This window comes from Polypterus senegalus, chromosome 12, assembly GCF_016835505.1.
Source record: "Polypterus senegalus isolate Bchr_013 chromosome 12, ASM1683550v1, whole genome shotgun sequence".
NCBI classification, from domain to species: domain Eukaryota; kingdom Metazoa; phylum Chordata; class Cladistia; order Polypteriformes; family Polypteridae; genus Polypterus; species Polypterus senegalus.
In genome coordinates this window covers 148,307,218-148,325,321 of record NC_053165.1, presented here as the reverse complement: position 1 = coordinate 148,325,321, position 18,104 = coordinate 148,307,218, and the positions used below count along the sequence as shown (strand labels likewise).

Below are 18,104 nucleotides of genomic sequence, written 5' to 3'. Positions count from 1 at the left end.
CCTAAAATAAAAATGAGAGAATGCATTTGGAGCTGAACTTTTCGACCCAAGAGGCCCACCTCCATGTCTCCGCTCATTGCTCACATCCTGTTTGATTCCTCGGTGGAGTGTGCAGTCGGCGTGTTCTCCCAGTGCTCCTCATGTGAGTGTAGATAACTGGGATGGTTGGATGGATTGAAGGGGTGTGTCTAAGTGCCCAGGTAATCACTTCTCAGCAGTGAGGGGCTGGAGTTTCAAAAAAACTCAACCAAAGAATCTGATTGGCTAGGAGGCCATTCCCAGAGTGACCCACTTCTGAGCCTTTCATATTTTTAGATCTAGCCAAAAATATAGCCAGCAGAAATGTCACCTGCACTTCAGAAGAGGTAATCCACCTGAAGCTTAGCATAATTGGGAGACCACCTAGAAAAAGCTTGGGTTGCTGCTGGAAAAGGTGCAGGTGAGGCCAATGAGGGAGTGCCTATCCGGTGGTCTGTGTGTGGATCCTAATGCCAAAGTGAGAAGGACACAGTGCTGTAAATATGACATCATCCTTTAGAAGAGATGTAAAGCGGAGGTCCTAACTTTCTGTGGTCATTAATGATTTCGAGGCATCTTTTGAAATCCCCCTATTCATAACTTGCCTCTAATTGGCTATCTCTCGCACCCCTTCACCACCTAATAACTAGTGTGTGTTGAGCATACTGGTGTAAAATGGCTGCCGTCACTTCATGCCAGTGGATGCTGCACATTGGTGGTGGCTGAAGTGACTCTGCACTGTCTATGTAAAGCGCTTTGAGTAGCTAGAAAAGCTCTGTATAAATATAATTAGTTATTTGTATTATTATTGTATTTCAGTTAGGGTTCCTCCCCTAGCTGCTGTTCAAATTCCATTTTTATGTCTATTTTGTTCATTGCTTATGTTTACATTGGTGATTAGTTAGGTTCTAATGTTTAAGCATCATTATTATGTGCCATGGGATTTTTTTTTGGGGGGGGTCACCTGCCTATCAATGTCAAGGGACCACCCTCAGCCTTATAAAGACGGGCCAACCCACAGTCCTATGCGGTTCATTGTGAATGTACTCGTGCAGTTGGTGTTGTTCTGGGTTTTTTGAACTCCTGCTCTGTTTTTGTGACTTCGCCTCTTGGATTTTGGTTTGAGACTTTGTTGACTTTTGGGAATTGCCTTTTGTCTTGTGTTCATTGGAGTTTATTTTTGTTAAATGAAATATTTTATTTGCAAAGATTCTTCATTGCCCTTTTTTGTGTGACAAGCTGGGCTTTGACAGTAATCCCCCCTAAGTGGGCATTTTGTGTTATTCTTTGGGACCTTTGTGCTTGAGGACTCTGTAGCTCATAATAATTGCAAGACAAATAAGTAATGTTCTGCCCCACATCTCCAGAATAGTAGGTTCATATCTCGGCTCTGTCATGGCCTGGATGTTTCCTTCTAAAACATTGCATGGCTTGGAGCGTGAAAATATGCTCACACCAAAAAAACAGAAAAAATGTGTACACCAAAAAAAAAATCAATTTATAAAACCTTGCATACTCACATTAATACACAAATCTACTTTTTATAAATCACAATCACCTTGTAAATGTGCGATCTGAACACTGCCCTTAAACATCCATATATGGGGTATGCTAATCAACCTCATACATATGCAATCACGCATATTCCAGACGTTGAGCAGTAGAGCAGCCTCCCAGCTGACATATCAAGACCCCGCCTCCAACGTTCTGGCTGTGCTTCACAACTGAGTGTACAAGAACATGCACAGGCATTATAGCGTCTCTCCCCTGTACTCTGGGGGTCCGGACGAGGCACCACTGACTGAGCGAGTAGATTCTATTACCTGGCACATGATTGCTGTTACCATGAATAGTACAGGCCTTATGAAACAATGAGAGTTCAGCATCTATCAAAACTAATTTGACTCAAAATAAATGAATAATGGGTTGACAAAGACCACTGAGACACAACATCATGCATGACTTGTGCATTTATGGAAAGTCACTTCTCACGGTTAACAACAGCAGCTTCATTCTCGCTAGCTTCCCTTATTGCAATATGAAGTATGCAGTGAAGTTGCTTCTGTTACGTTAGGAGAACTGGACACTGCTGTAAAATGCTTCTTTATGTTATCAAAATCATGTTCTGTTTTATGTATGTACACCCACACCACATGAAAACTGGATGTTAGTGCCATGCCACTCGTTTAATGCCTTCCAGCCCAGCAGGCATAATGGAGTTGAAGCCTGGCTGAAATATTCCTTGAGAGGTGACCACAGGTAGTCGATATAAACTGATGAAAAACCAAAAGATGCCTTCAGTGCAAATACACAGCATTGGCCCTCTTAAAAGGGAACTAAAAACACAGTCTGTGTGTCAAATTCAACACTTTTGAGGTTTAATATGATTGTTACATCCACGCACATTGTAATATATAAACGCACAAAATAATATTATGGCTTAGTGATATGAATGTTAATGCGAGCAAGTCATCATTTAGCTGGTTTGTTTGCATTTCCATTCTTGGTCCAGGGCATTGTCATTTCCCCATTTCTCCAAAAAGGAGATGAGGTTGTGATTACAGCACATTGCCGCACCCACCACACAACAAACCACCTGGATTGAGATCCGAGTGCAGCCGTGCAACAGGTGACACCTCAGCACCGCACTGAAAAGTGTGAGTGCCAATCCTGCCACCAACCCCCAGGTTTTCCCTGCAAGTTGGAGGACCTGCTTGTAGAGCTGGATGCAGATTGACGTCATACCCAGGATGGAGCGATTGCAGGTTAAGGGAGTAGAGCAGATTAGAGTCACTTCTGATGTTTTATGGGTAATCGAACCAGCAACCTTCTGATTGCCGGTGCAAATCCTTAGCCTCAGAGTGACCACTCCGCTTACAATGGTTCATGGTTCGGAGCAGCCTTAAATATAGGCAAATACCCCTGTCAAGTTTTCTTTTATAAATCCCGACGTTTGCTTACTCACATTTTTGAGCATCTGTTTGAGCGTATGCAAGCTTTATAAACGAGGCCCCTGCTCACATGCATCTGGGAGTTCAGTTTCACCCCACCTCGCCCCTAACCAACATCCCAAACATTTGAGGGTTAACTGAAGACTCAGATTTGGCTTGGAATAAGTGAGTGTGGGTGCTTGTGTGAGTGCCCTGGCGCATTTACCTGGGTGGGTTCCTGCCTTATGTCCAGTAATGTCAAGAGAGACTCCAGCTGCCTGTGTCCCCAAGACTGAAATAAGTAGGTCCTGATGATTAATGTGTAGACGAATGAAGGCCCTCCACAAAATTAAATGGCATATACTGTATGAGCAAAGGTGACGGAACATCTTACATTATGCTAGAGCTCTAGGCACTCTAATTTATGTTTTGTCTTTTTCATCCAAAGATAGGTAATTGATTCATTTATTTTTCCATCAACAATCTGACTTTGCACGCAATTCTCAGAAGCAGCAGCAGTTATTCTCGGCAAAGAAAAAAAAAAACAATTTCCCACTTGAATCTCATTTGCTCTCGTTAGCCCAGGATCCTTTTCACATCTCATCCGTTATGATGTAGGGACTAATCTTTTCATCGTATTTTTCTGGAGTTAGGAATTATTTATCTGCAAGGAAAGTGGCCCTGCTAAGTCAAAAGTGGGCACTGTGATTTATAGGAAGACCTCGAGGCGTCTCTGACACAGGCTCTGTCGACATTAAATGAGTTTCCTCCGGGGGCATGTCCTCATACTCTCAGAGCGCAGCTGTACCAACAACCAATTAGTTCTCCCTGAACCGACACTACACTGATGCTTTAACCGACACAATTTTAACATTATTAGCAATACAAAAAAAAATAAATTAATTAGAAGAGTTTGCTACATAATGTGCATGAAGCTAATGTGAACGTTAACACTGTGACTCTGAAGGAGAAGCGTGACGTGGTGGAATCTGCCTAGCACTGTGGACATTCCTGCCAACTGCGAGGACCTCCTGAGAGAGGAAATGAAAGGCCATGGCAATCTGTCAAAATAGAGATCTGGAAGCACGCCGTAGCTGGCCAAGATCCCATTGGTGCACAAAGCTTTAAAGAAAAGAGTACCTTATAGTGTGTGGCCGTCATTGTGTGTCATCGGTAATGGGCTGCTGCACCATCTACGGGTGACTTCTGCATTGTGCCCACTGCTGATGGGTTTGAGAATTGAGTGGAAAGTAGTACTGTACTAGTAATAACGGAGCAAAATTCAGAGGACAGGAAGGTATGGAAAAAGATGATCCACTGTGGCATCCCCTAACGGGAGCAGCCGAAAGAAGAAGAAGAAGTAGTAGCAGTACTGTAATAGTATTATATTATACCAGCTGCGGGTGGTCTGCGGGACAAAAAAACAACCCGACGACTCCCTAGCAGTTTCCCTCTATTCGTGATCTTGGAGAGGCGTCTGCTAACTGTTAAGAATGCCCCAGGGCAGAAGATGTAGACCCACCTGTGCTTGCTGCCCCACTGGCTTTTGTAAGAAGACACTGGTGATACCATATCTTAGACATATGAGTCTTATTAATCTTTGTCTTGAGAAAATACCTCCAGGTAGACCATGTTTTTAATGAAAACTTCAAACCTTTCCCACCATTGCTTACCGTATATACCCACGTATAAGTCGGATCTTGAAACCCGGAAAATCGATCATAAAAATCAGACCCTGACCTCCCAAAGCATGTAAGTCCCTAAAAGCACTTACAAAATGCCCACTAGAGGGAGAAATCTTGTCAGAAACCTCGGCTAAACATGAAAAGGGCCTCATGGAATCTTTTATAAAATAAAAAAAGCTCTTCAAGGCCAATGAAGCTCTGGAGGACACAAAGCACCAATATGGCGCTGCCTAAAGTAATAAGGCAATCCAATGTAAGCAAAGTCTCTAAGCAACAATCCAAAGAATAGTGTCATCAATTGAGGGAACACACAAGTCAACCAAATAAATGGTGGGGCACCAACCAAGTTGCCCTTTTCAAAACTAAACAGCTCACCAAAATAAGCAAATGACCTTCCAATAGAAGCAGGCTGTATTGCCTATGCAGCAGAAAGGAGAGTCCAGCTCTGTGGAGCACTCACATGATCAAGATCACGTCAGGTTAGATCTGCTCTTCCCAAAATGAGATAAACCACTTCCGGAAGAGTCTCGGCCTTATCCTTCCTGCACCGGAAGGGGTGGAGTCAGTTGCCCTCATTGGGCATTTTCTCGGAGCTGTGGGCGGGGTCAGCTGAATATCGTCAGCGCGTTTAGTACATTAAGGCAACGTGACTAAGTGTGTAACCTTTGGTTCAAGTTTTTCTGTCTTTATGTTTCCAGTTTGCCCACAGAGTCTTTACTCTCGCTTATCTCATTGAACTGGCAGCTCTATTGCTGTATTAAGTTTAACAGACCAACGGGAATCAATTCTGGAGTGTTCTGGCCGACAGCCCCATCTATAAATAGTTCATCTTCACTTCTGCTAGTTGGCCCCGTGTTCATTAAGACACTTATTTCCATGTCGAGTTCTGTTCTGCTTTAACTGGCTGGTGGAAAAAAAGAAAAAAAAAGCCCTGAAAGTGTTATAAATAAAATATGAATAATGTGTCTGCAAATTATCGTAGGCTTCTCACTTCTTATAAAATATGAATGCTTCTTACAGTTAGCTGTGTCTTAAATAACATTTTTGTGCATGTTTTATTTATAACGGTGACTTTTAACTATCTTTCTTTGTCTTGTCTTAACAGGCAAAGAAACAAGATGTTCCACGAGAGGAGCAGGGACCGAGCATCAAAAATCTGGATTTCTGGCCGAATCTCATTACCCTCATGGTCTCCGTCATCGATGAGGACAGAACAGCATACACACCTGTCCTGAACCAGTAAGTGTCCCTCAAAAACACATTGTGTGACTCTGAAGAATGACAATGTCCTTTTGTATTAGATAGATAGATAGATAGATAGATAGATAGATAGATAGATAGATAGATAGATAGATAGATAGATACTTTATTAATCCCAAGGGGAAATTCACAAACTCCAACAGCGGCATACTGATAAAAACAATATTAAATTAAAGAGTGATAACAATGCAGGTATAACAGACAATAACTTTGTGTAATGTTAACGTTTACCCCCCAGACCCCAGGTTGAATTAAAGAGTCGCATAGTGTTGGGGGTGGGGACGATCTCCTCAGTCTGTCAGTGCAGCAGGACGGTGACAGCAGTCTGTCGCTGAAGCTGCTCCTCTGTCTGGAGATGATCCTGTTCAGTGGATTGCAGTGGATTCTTTATGATTGACTGGTCTGCTCAGCACCCATCACTCTGCCACGGATGTCAAACTGTCCAGCTCCGTGCCTACAATAGAGCCTGCCTTCCTCACCAGTTTGTCCAGGTGTGAGGCATCCTTCTTGTTTATGCTGCCTCCCCAGCACACCACCGTGTAGAAGAGGGCGCTCACCACAACTGTCTGGTAGAACATCTCCAGCATCTTATTTCAGATGTTGAATGACGCCAGCCTTCTAAGGAAGTATAGTCGGCTCTGTCCTCTCTTGAACAGAGCATCGGTATTGGCAGTCCAGTCTAATTTATCATCCAGATGCACTCCCAGGTATTTGTAGGTCTGCACCTTCTGCACACAGTCACCTCTGTTAATCACAGGGTCCATGAGGGGCCTGGGCCTCCTAAAATCCACCACCAGCTCCTCAGTTTTGCTGGTGTTCAGCTGTAGGTGGTTTGAGTCGCACCATTTAACAAAGTCCTTGATTAGCTTCCTGTACTCCTCCTCCTGCCCACTCCTGATGTAGCCCACCATAGCAGTGTCAGCAGTGAACTTTTGCACGTGGCAGGACTCCTAGTTGTATTGGAAGTCTGATGTATATAGGGTGAGCAGGACCAGAGAAAGTACAGTCCCCTGCGGCGCTCCTGTGTTACTGACTACAATGTCAGACCTGCAGTTCTCGAGACGCACATACTGAGGTCTGTCTGTAAGATAGTCCACGATCCATGTCCACCAGGTATGAATCTCTGTCAGCTTGTCCCTAAGAAGCAGAGGTTGGTTGGTGTTGAAGGCGCTAGAGAAATCCAGAAACATAATTCTTTCAGCAACACTGCCTATGTCCAAGTGGGAGAGGGATCAGTGTAGCATATAGATGATGGCATCCTTCGCTCCCACCTTCTCCTGGTTTGCGAACTGCAGAGGGTAGAGGGCGCAGCAGACCTGTGGCCTCAGGTGGTGAAGTAGCAGCCGCTCCATGGTCTTCATCACATGTGACATCAGAGTGACAGGCCGGGAGTCATTCAGCTCACTAGGACGTGATACTTTTGGGACTGGGGTGATGCAAGATGTCTTCCAAAGCCTCTGGACTCTCCCTTGTTCCAGGCATATGTTGAAGATGTGCTGTAGAGGACTCCCTAGCTCCAGTGCACAGGCCTTCATTATTAGTATATATATTATATATTATTATTAATATATATTATTAATATATATATATATATATATATATATATATATATATATATATATATATATATATATATATATATATATATATATATATATATATATATATATATATATATATTAGCTAAGATCTGCCCTTCTGTGCCTTTCTTGTGTGCGAGCTGGGAGTGTTGGGACATCACCCTCCATGTGGGGGTGACATGAAGCCCATTTGGCTGCAGTCCCTTGTCATCATTGTGGTGTGTGAGCACAGAATCTCAGAATGCAAATGTTCATTTTGTGATTGGTCTGAAAAGTGGGATGGGAACTTTTGTTTTTTTTTTGTTTTTTTATGTTACAATGCATCCTGGGTGCTTATGGTAGAGAAAAATGGAAGAGTAAGCATCTCTGAGGTCTGAGAGAAATAAAAAGTTTGTTTGTTACCTGAAAGGTCTGCTGCCCGTGTCTTTGGCATAAAACCGTGAGAACCACCACCCCCTCGGTGAGTGAAGAAAGACAGAACAGTCATGGTCTGTCAAGCACAAGGTGAGGAGATGACTTAAGGGTTGATCAGGACAGCCCTGTTTTAATGGAAGACTTGGGGGCCTCGCTCCCTGCTCACTTCGCTTGACAACCCCCACTAGCACTCTGCAGCGTTGTGAAGAGGGGGGGCTGACCGCACCCCAAGGAGATAGGGTAGCTCCTCCGAAACCCCCTCTTAAACGGTGATACAATGGGAAACATATAACAGTTGGTTTTTTTTTTACCTCCTCTTTGCTCGATCAGCTGACACTGACAAACTGTTAAGAACACCAAGGCTTTGTGGGTGAAACTGAACTTTGAGGTACTGCCGCATTCTCCTTATTCGCCAGATTTGGCACCGTTGTGTGATTTCCACCTTTTTGGACCACTAAAGAAACATCTGGGTGGTCGTCGATTCAAGACAGATGATGACGTGAAGAAAGCGGCGCATTACTGGCTGCGAGGACGAGATAAAACCTTTTATTCTGCTTGAATCCGGGCACTGCCAGGCAGGTTGCACAAGTGCACTGAGAAGGGTGTAGACTACATTGAGAAATGACATGAGGTTCATTCCATTTTCTAATAAGTCCCATTTTATACCTTTAGCTTGACTCCCCTTGTCATAAAGCTTGACTGTTTATTTAGCCTTGTAGTAGCAGTTTTTGTGCATAAGGTGGAACAGGCCTAGGTTAACTCAGTTGCAAGCACCCAAAAGGACGCATCCCAAACAGAGTCCTCCTTTTAGATATGTGTGGTTGGATCTGTGACTGAAATTGACGAGGGAGGTGATGGGCGCACTCGTGATCATCGGGGGGGTGGGGCCTCGTGATCACCGGGGGGGCCCTTTGTTTTTATTTTGTTCTATTCTATTGTGGCACATAAAACACAAAACATCAGACAGATGAGTTTTCTCTCCTATTTCTGAGGTCCAAAACACCTCCATTTTTTATTCCACGTTGCTGCATTAGCTGAATTGTACTTCCAAATGAGCAGACATTGGTGGTCAGCTCTCATGCACACAAGCCCACCTCTACTACTGAAGACAAAATGAAGCTTTTTTTGATTGTTGTAGTGAGTCATGGACTACTTGTAGTGTGTCAACGGACATGTCACATCGCACACCTGTTTTAACGGGAATCATACCGCCGACTGCCTCCGGCTCGCTAAGATTGTGCAAATGAAAATCGATGGAAAAGTTGCATAATGTGACATGGCTTTAATGGGCATTAAGGACGTTCTGCAGCAAGCAGACAGAAGCAGTAACAGAAAGACCACCGAAAACCAGGCAAAGGGTCATACAATCGCAAAGGCAAACAACCCAAATGTTGAATGATGGCACCTCCTGAATACTCCCACTTTAGTTCTCCTGCCCCTGTCATGTGACTTTTGCATAATAGTGTTGCATAGCAACAGACACAAATGGGCGGACTCCTAGTCAAAAGAAAAGAAGCGAATGGGACAGAGCCACAGAGGTCAGGGCTCCTTTATGTTACTCCTGCCCCACATCATGTGACTGTCTCTTAGCAAGTGTTGCATAGCAACAGCCACACATGGGAGGAGTCAGGAACCAAATGCAGGCTACACGAATGGAAGCCTCAACTAATTCCTCCCAGTTACTTTAGATCTTATTGTTTTGTACTTTGTAAATACCTCTGGAGACGTGTTTGGTGAAGCGTGTGATTTAAAATAAAGTTTACTGGATTGATTAATAATAGCAAATCAGGTCACCAGCTGAAAAAATAGATAAAAAGGTCAAAGTTGTTCCTGCTTGTTTTTTGAACTTTTCCAGACAGTTCTGTTTTGTATGCGTGGAGTGCTCTTTTCCTCTTCCTAAATATCTCCATTATGTAGCAATTTCACATTGAAAGTAAAAAAAGAAGAACAGCTGTATTTTTGTCAAGGAATGGCACAGGTGTGCTAGTAATAGTCCTAGTTAAGCGGGCGTCTCTCAGGGAGATTGCCCAACTGCTGATTTATACCTCAGTAGGTAGCTGTTCAATCAGCCTCACATCTGTGCACTTGTAGAGCTTAATCTGCTTATAAGTGATCATTTGTGACGTTGGAACAATGAAGCATCCTTGTTAAAAAAAAAAAAATAAAAAAACTACTACTTATGTCTTTTGAATGAGGGTATTAGTACTTGTTTCTGTGGCACCTTGTTGATGCCGAGCTGCCGTTAAGCATTACCATGCAAGTCGAGACGAGAGAGTTTCTGCTACCAACAAGCTGCCCTGTCTTGTCAGGTAGCCTCGTCACTCGAGGGCATTGCATTGCCCCAGATACAATATTTAATAACATAAAAATAGATTTCTGTATTGCATTGTTTGTACTGTGCCAACCCGATGCCATCTGTGTCCACTTCTAGTGGGGTTCACCTATGGTGTATGCAATTTATGTAAAGACCTGATTTACCTTTGAAGGATTACATTCAAAATAAATGGTTCACAGACTAAATCCAGAATAAAATAACATTTTGTAATCCTACCTGTTTCTTCAGGCAGCAGATGCAGAAGAGTGTTTTACTATCCTTAATGTCACTCATGTCAGACCACAGTGCATCTTTCCTGATTGATTTAGAGATGCTTTGTGTACCAGAACAGGCAGGAGACAAATTTACACAACAACAGCATTCATTTCTGTAGCACATTTTCATGCAAATGGTGAAGCTCAAAGTGCTTTACAAGATGAAGAAAGAAATGTTTATATGAAACAAAAATAAGATTAGGCAATACCAAGTGACAAAGAATAAAGTAAGGTCAGATGGCCAGGGGGACAGAAAAAGCAAACAAAAAAAAACTCCAGAAGGCCTGAGAAAAAAAAAATTTTGCAAGGGTACCAATGCCATGAGATCACCCAGCCCACACTTGGCATTCTACCTAACATAAATAATCTCAATCAGACCTCATGATTTTCAAGATTCAAGTGGAATAATTAGATGGTGATGGTCATGTGGACTTCTTACCTTCAGTCCATCAATGTAGGTACTGCATGGTGCCCTGATTAGGTGGTGGTGGTGCAGATCATCGCCTCAGAGAACCAGAAAAGGAACAGCAGATAAAGTAGGGGTGAGTACGATTTGCAAAGCCATTATGACAATGATAAGTCAATTCATACACGGAATATCAGAGTTATACTAAAATTAAGCTATGATAAAGCCCACTTAAAATAATGTGTTTTATCAGTTTTTTAAAGTGCTCCACCATATTAGTCTGACAAATTTCTATCGGTCAGCTATTCCAGATTTTAGGTGCATAACAGCAGAAGGCCGGCTCATCACTTCTTTTAAGTTTAGCTCTTGGAATTCTAAGCAGACGGTCATTCAAAAATCTAAGGTTACGACTTGGAGTGTAATGTGAAAGGCATTCCGAAATATAAGATGAAGCAGATTACTGAAGGCTTTGTAAACCATTAGCATTATTTTAAAGTCAATTCTAAATGGCACAGGTAACCAGTGTAATGACACCAAGACCGGTGTGATATGCTCGGATTTTCTTATCCTAGTTAGGATTCTAGCAGCTGTATTCTGCACCAGTTGCAATTAATTGATGTCTTTTTTGGGTGGTCCTGAGAGGAGTGCGTTACAGTAATCTAGTCAATTAAAACAAAAGTGTGAACTAATTTTTTCAGCATCTTGCAAAGTTCTAAGAGATCTAACTTTTGCTATATTCCTTAAGTGAAAAAATCTGATTAATATGTGATTTAAAATTTAGGTCAGAGTCAATAGTTACCCCTAAATTCTTTACCTCTGTCTTGATTCTTAAGCCTAATGGGTCAAGAGCTAAAACGGACAGACATAAAAATACCAAACTCTAAACGTAAACCTATTATGAGATGATGATGTGCTGATTAGTTATCATGCAAGAGGAAGAGGCGCTCTAGAGGAACCCTCAAACACAGAAAATTCTGCAATTAATTTGGAATTCCTCTCGTCAATTGCTATCGTAATGACCTATTTTATGATCGGAAAGTCAGCATCAGAATGATAAATAATGAATGAAACGTTATAGAATAGTTCAGGTAACTTGGTTCCTGGAGTGCAAAGCCTGCTGAAGCTCACGTCCAAATTTTTTTGGTTACACTCCACCAAACAAGACGGACTGTCAAGTCTGTTTGTTTAGCTAACAGCTAAGCTGTTTAAATATCTCATCCAGAAACTTTTTAAAAGCTGTTAAGGTTTCTGCTTCAACTATACATCTCCATATTTTGTTCCAGAGTCTCAAAGCTCTTAAGTAAAAAAGTGTTTCACTCCTTAATGCACTTTGCCTTCATTTTCACTGACGTCCCCGAGTGTGTGATACACCATTAAGCTGACAAATTCTGCTTGATCTACTTTATGAATACCTTTGAGAATACTGAACACCTGGATTAGGTCCCCATGAAGTCTCCTCCGCTTGAGGCTAAACAGGCTTAATTCTCTGAGCAGGACATGTCCTTAAGTCCCATGATGCCCCTGGTCGCTTTCCTCTGCACAGCTTTCAGTGCTTCTCTGTCTTTCTTGTACCAGGGTGACCAGAATTGCACACACTACTCCAGATGTGATCTCACTGGTGTGTTATACAGTCTGAGCCTAACATCCATGGAGTTATATTGGACGGTCTTCACAATACAGCCTGACATTTTATTTGCCTTTTTAATAGATGAATGAATATCTTTATTGTCATTGCACATATGCAACAAAATTGAACCTATCAGTGCAAAACAACAATAAATTCTAAAACTTTAAAAATATGTCATTATGAAAAGTTATAGAAACACTTTATAAATATTTATTAAAGAGATTTTAAAGATAATAAAGTAAAACACATCATACCACACATACAAGACATTGTTCGCATTCTGCTGGTATTCATTGCATAATTTTTCCACCTCGGGTTTTGCAATATGAGCAGCATTTAATGCGTTCATAGCGTTTGAGTAAAAACTTGTTTTTAATCTATTTGTCTGTGTTTTAATTGTCCTAAAATGTCTGGCCGAGGCCTAGCAGTTTAATCTGAGAGTGACCAGGGTGGACCTTTTTAAGACAGCAGGAGCTGTAGAGATCTTCCAGGGATGAGAGGGGGCATCAGATAATTTTCTGGGAGGTATTGATGACCCCCTGGAGCATTTTCCTCTCTGATACTGTGCAGCTGGCAAACCACACACACACATGCGCAGTAAGTCAATATGCTCATTGTAGAGCAACAATAGAAGGACACGAGCAGCTTTTGGGTGAAAGTATTCTTCTTGAAGAGCCTCAGGAAGTCTCTGCTGTGACTTCTTTACCAGCTCTGTGGTTTTAGTGCTCCAAGTCAGGTCCTCCCCCATGTGCACACCCAGGAACTGGAAGTCCGAGACCCTCTTCACACAATCCCCACCAATGAAAAGGGGCTAAATATCCATTTCCTTCCTCCTAAACTCGATGATCAGCTCCTTGGTTTTTGGTGGTGTAGAGAACCAGATTGTTGTCTCTGCACCACCCAGACAGTTGTCCACCTTGTCCTGATAAGCGGACTCATTCTCCCCCAGCGATGAGCCTCACTATGGTGGTGTCATCCACAAATTTACAGTCATGTGTATAGAGGGTAAAGGAAAAGAGGGCTCAGCACACAGCCATGTGGAGAAGCAGTGCTGAGGCTAAGGGCTAAGGAGATGTGGGGACCTAATCTTACCCTCTGGGAGCGATCAGAAAGGAAGTGATCCAAAGGCAGATGGAATGAGATGCCCCCTAGTCTGGCAATTTGGTCATCAGTCTATGAGGAAGGATGGTATTAAATGCAGAGTTAGTGTAACTCCCATTCTGCTCCAAGTGGGTTAGGACAGCATGGAGAGTTGTGGTTATAGCGTCCTCTGTAGACCTGTTTGCCCTGTAGCATACTGGTGTGTGTCTAATGTGGGTGGGAGGCTTGAAATGATGCGAGCCCAGACCACTTTCTTAAAGCACTTCATGATCACAGGTGTAAGTATCATTGGATTATAATCATTCAGGCTGCTGATGGTCGTCTTTTTAATCGTTTCAGCTCAATATCTAGACGATGAAGACATTGTCTCAACATAAAGCCCTAAATTTTTTTTCAGAGGTTGCTTCCTGTAGCTCGGTGTCTCCCATCTTTTATTTATAATTGACTTTCCTTTTGGCCTAACGTGTGACACAAACTGCATTTTCTAAGTGTTTGTCCAATTCTGCCAGTGCTTCACTTTTAGTATCTTCCCCAAATTTCACAAGTTTACTGACAGCATCAAAATCAATGTCATGAATGTAAATCAGAAAATGTTACGGGCCATGGACAGATCCCACTGATGACCCCACTCCCCATGGAGCATTCTCCTCTTATCTGTACACTTTGTTTCCTACCATTTTCAACAAGTACCCCAAGTTTTAAACCATTGACGTGCCAGCTGAACTCAACATAGCAGTTTATGACAAATTAGGCCCACCATTAAGTTGACAAAATGTATTATCAGTGAGAATATTCTGAAAAATCACAGTAACTGTAAATGTGAAGTATAGGTGGTCTGTGGACAGCCTAGCAGAAAAAGTCGCTTTCTGTAAAATGTCCAAAACGAAAATACCCAGAGGCGTGTCAACTGTGGGGTTCGATGGATTAGGATATGGAGATCAACTCAGTCTTTAGCGTTAAGCCCCCATCATCAGACCCCATTTAAAGTAAGCCTGAGCATTTCTTTTAGCCTTCCTCTCTCGTTGGCTTTTTCAAAGGTAGCTGAACGCTTTTAGGCAGTTTCTAGTATTTTAGTCATTTCAGAGAAGTAGCTTTTATTGGTCTGGTTCCGATTTCTGTCTTGAGCCTTAGGCCGTTGGGTTAGGCTTAGCTAGATTATGAGGAGGTGGATGGAAAACATAATTTCTTAAAAATAATTAAACGCATTTCTGGCAGGTAGTCATTTTGCAAGTCCAGAGTGTGATTCAGCTTTTAGAGATTTGCAGTTTATAGCAATTTTAAATCAGCTTTGAATGATTTTTAATAATCTCATTCCATGTAATATGCTATCGCACAAAGGTGGGCAGTTAACTTGTCTGTGCAATTTTTTATTTATTTTTTTTAAGTTCCGGTCAAGCGCAACGTGTATTACGTCTGTTTAGCCTGATGAATGAGTGAATGGATGAATGACTCGTGCCTGAACCGTTTAAATAAAATGTCACTTTGATAAATACATTTTCCAGTATGTTCTGTAATGCATAAATATGTCAGATCATTACATAGGAGTAGTTAACTGCATTCCATGATACTCTGTAATGTTCACGGGTTAATGGAACTGAAAATGTTTGCTCACAGAGATAAATAGTCGTTCCCGCCAGCTTGGTCCTAAGAGAGAGAACATGGCTGATGGCCGTCCCCCCTTCTTCACTAATTGGTTATGTGTCCCAATGAGCATGACGGATGTCAGCTGCTTAGACAACACATTTTTTAAATATGAACATGCAGTACAGTAAAGAGATGATAATAAATGGGAAGGTTATGTCCGTAGAGAATGACGCTGTCTGTGTGTGGTCAGTGAGGCACGAGTGGGTTTGTGGAACTCATTTCAAGTACCTTGGTGAACAAACTTTATCTTTCTGACAGCCGAAAGTTGCACCTTTTCACATCAATTGATCAAACACAAAGTGGGACAACGTGCACTGGTGAATTATCTACCTTCATAAGATATTTGAGGTAAAGTTTCAAATGTCCGGTACTGTGAAAGTATAATGGTGCAGCCTGTTCTTTGATTTGATGGACTCGGCTACAGCGCAGGTTACTAACTGTCCAAAACACTCTGACGATATTCACTGCATAGATGTCTGGAGTGTCGTGTGGGGTCCTAAGGTGACCCTTTTTTCCCTTTTATATTCTTCTTCTTTCGGCTCCTCCCATTAGTGATTGCCGCAGCAGATCATCTTGTTCCATATCTTCCTGTCCTCTGCATCTTGTTCTGTTACACCTATCAAGATGCAGAGGACACAAAGATATGGAGCAAGATGATCCGCTGTATTGTTGTCCGCATATTGATTTAGGGGCGGCACGGTGGCGCAGTGGTAGCGCTGCTGCCTCGCAGTTAGAGACCCGGGTTCGCTTCCGGGTCCTCCCTGCGTGGAGTTTGCATGTTCTCCCCGTGTCTGCGTGGGTTTCCTCCGGGCGCTCCAGTTTCCTCCCACAATCCAAAGACATGCAGGTTAGGTGGATTGGCAATTCTAAATTGGCCCTAGTGTGTGCTTGGTGTGTGGGTGTGTTTGTGTGTGTCCTGTGGTGGGTTGGCACCCTGCCCAGGATTGGTTCCTGCCTTGTGCCCTGTGTTGGCTGGGATTGGCTCCAGCAGACCCCCGTGACCCTGTATTTGGATTCAGCGGGTTAGAAAATGGATGGATGGATGGATATTGATTTAGTAAAATTTTACACCAGATGCCCTTCCTGACGTAACCCTTCCCATTTATCCGGGCTTGGGACCATCACGAGGAAAGACACTTGCTTGTGAATCCCCTATGGCTGGGTTTTTTTTTTCCCTTTTCTATTGATGAGTTTAAATTCTTGGGATCAACAGTACAGAATGACTGGGATTGTGGAAGAGAGGTGAAAATGAGAGTGCAGGCAGGGTGGAGAAGAGTGTCAAGAGTGATTTGTGACAGACAAGGGAAGGTCTACAGGACGGTAGGGAGACCAGCTGTTATATGAGTTGGAGACGGTGGCACTGAACAGAAAGCAAAAGACAGAGCTGGAGGTGGCAGAGTTAAAGATGTGAAGATTTGCATTGGGTGTGACGAGGATGGACAGGATTAGAAATGAGGACATTAAAGGGTCAGCTTAAGATGAGAGACAAAGTCAGAGAGGCAATATTGCGTTAGTTTGGACATGTGCAGAGAAGAGATGCTGAGTATATTGGGAGAAGGATAATAAGGATAGAGCTGCCAGGTAAGAGGAGAAGAGGAAGGCCTAAGAGAAGATTTATGGATGTGGTGAGAGAGGACATGCAGGTGATGGGTGTGACAGAACAAGATGACGAGGACAGGAAGATATGGAACAAGATGATCTGCTGTGGCAACCCCTAATGGGAGCAGCCGAAAGAAGAAGAAGATATTCTTTATTGTGTAGACTGGAGGAACACTGGAATAGGATTGGCTGGCCCAGCGCTGACTTAGCTGTGGAATGGGCAATGGGGGGACGCAGCTTGATGGCCAGGGTTTCCTGGACTTTGAACAAATCTTATTATGTGACATCATCTACTGTTGAATTCTGCTCTGTACTTGTAATATTTCTTTTGTATTGTATTGAGGAATACTTGTGTTCTGTTCTAGGTATTGTATTGTATTTGCTCCCTTTTATTGACACCCACTGCCCGCACAAAATACCTGGAAAGGAGTCTTTCTATGAACTGCCTTTCCCATGGTTTCTTCCATTTTTATTCCCTGCTAGGGTTTTTTGTCTTCTTAGAGAGTCAAGGCTGGGGGGTTGTCAAAAGTCAGGGCCTGTTAAAGCCCATTGCAGCAGTCCTTGTGTGATTTGGGGCTAGACAAAGATAAATTTTTATTGTATTGTACTGTACTTAACCAAAATGCTTCATATCCCATACACTTAGCACTCTGTGCTCACTCAGATGAGCTGCTTCAGTTTAGCACTTCTTCTCCCTTCCCTTTTTTAACCTTCAGTAACAACACAGGCAGGAGAAAGAGCTACACTTTTAACTGTGTATTATAGGTAATAAAGTTTATAATAACTAGTGCCATATAAGCAAATAGAAGAGGGCTTTTAAACCAAGACCAGCCATGTGAGACCCGCAGAACGGAGTCCGAGTCGGCTAGCACCTGAGTTTTGTCGGCTATTATTTTTTGACTCAATGACATCTTGACACTCTCGCATGCAGCCACAGTAGCATTTTCATTCCAGAAATTCTCCGAAAAGAATAAAGCTTTCTGATCCCTTTTATGTATGCCATTGCTGGAGAACTTCAGAAGGGGTATGTTCATGTTTCATAAAAAAGGCATTTAATGAAATCTCTGAAGGAGAAGCCATATTTATTCAAAGGATAAGCTTTTCTTATTCTGATACTAGGCAAACATTTTGCCTTCATCCATCCTTAAGAGGAGAATTACATGAAAGATTCCAACTGAGTGTGACCAGGGTGGATGATGTACAGGATTAACATGACATAATTCACTACAAGCAGGGAAGTCATGGTGAGCT

General features: G+C 42.6%; 1 protein-coding gene across 6 annotated transcripts in view; it reads left to right on the top strand.

Annotated features, from left to right (window-relative positions):
* The window catches only part of LOC120539924 (protein unc-13 homolog C-like), a 471,266-nt gene that overhangs the window by 254,528 nt on the left and 198,634 nt on the right, over positions 1-18,104 (top strand). For all 6 annotated transcript variants that reach the window (XM_039770276.1, XM_039770280.1, XM_039770279.1 and 3 more), the window contains one exon: positions 5,739-5,872. In XM_039770276.1, the coding sequence (XP_039626210.1) occupies positions 5,739-5,872 (134 nt within the window). The remainder of the gene's footprint in view (positions 1-5,738; positions 5,873-18,104) is intronic.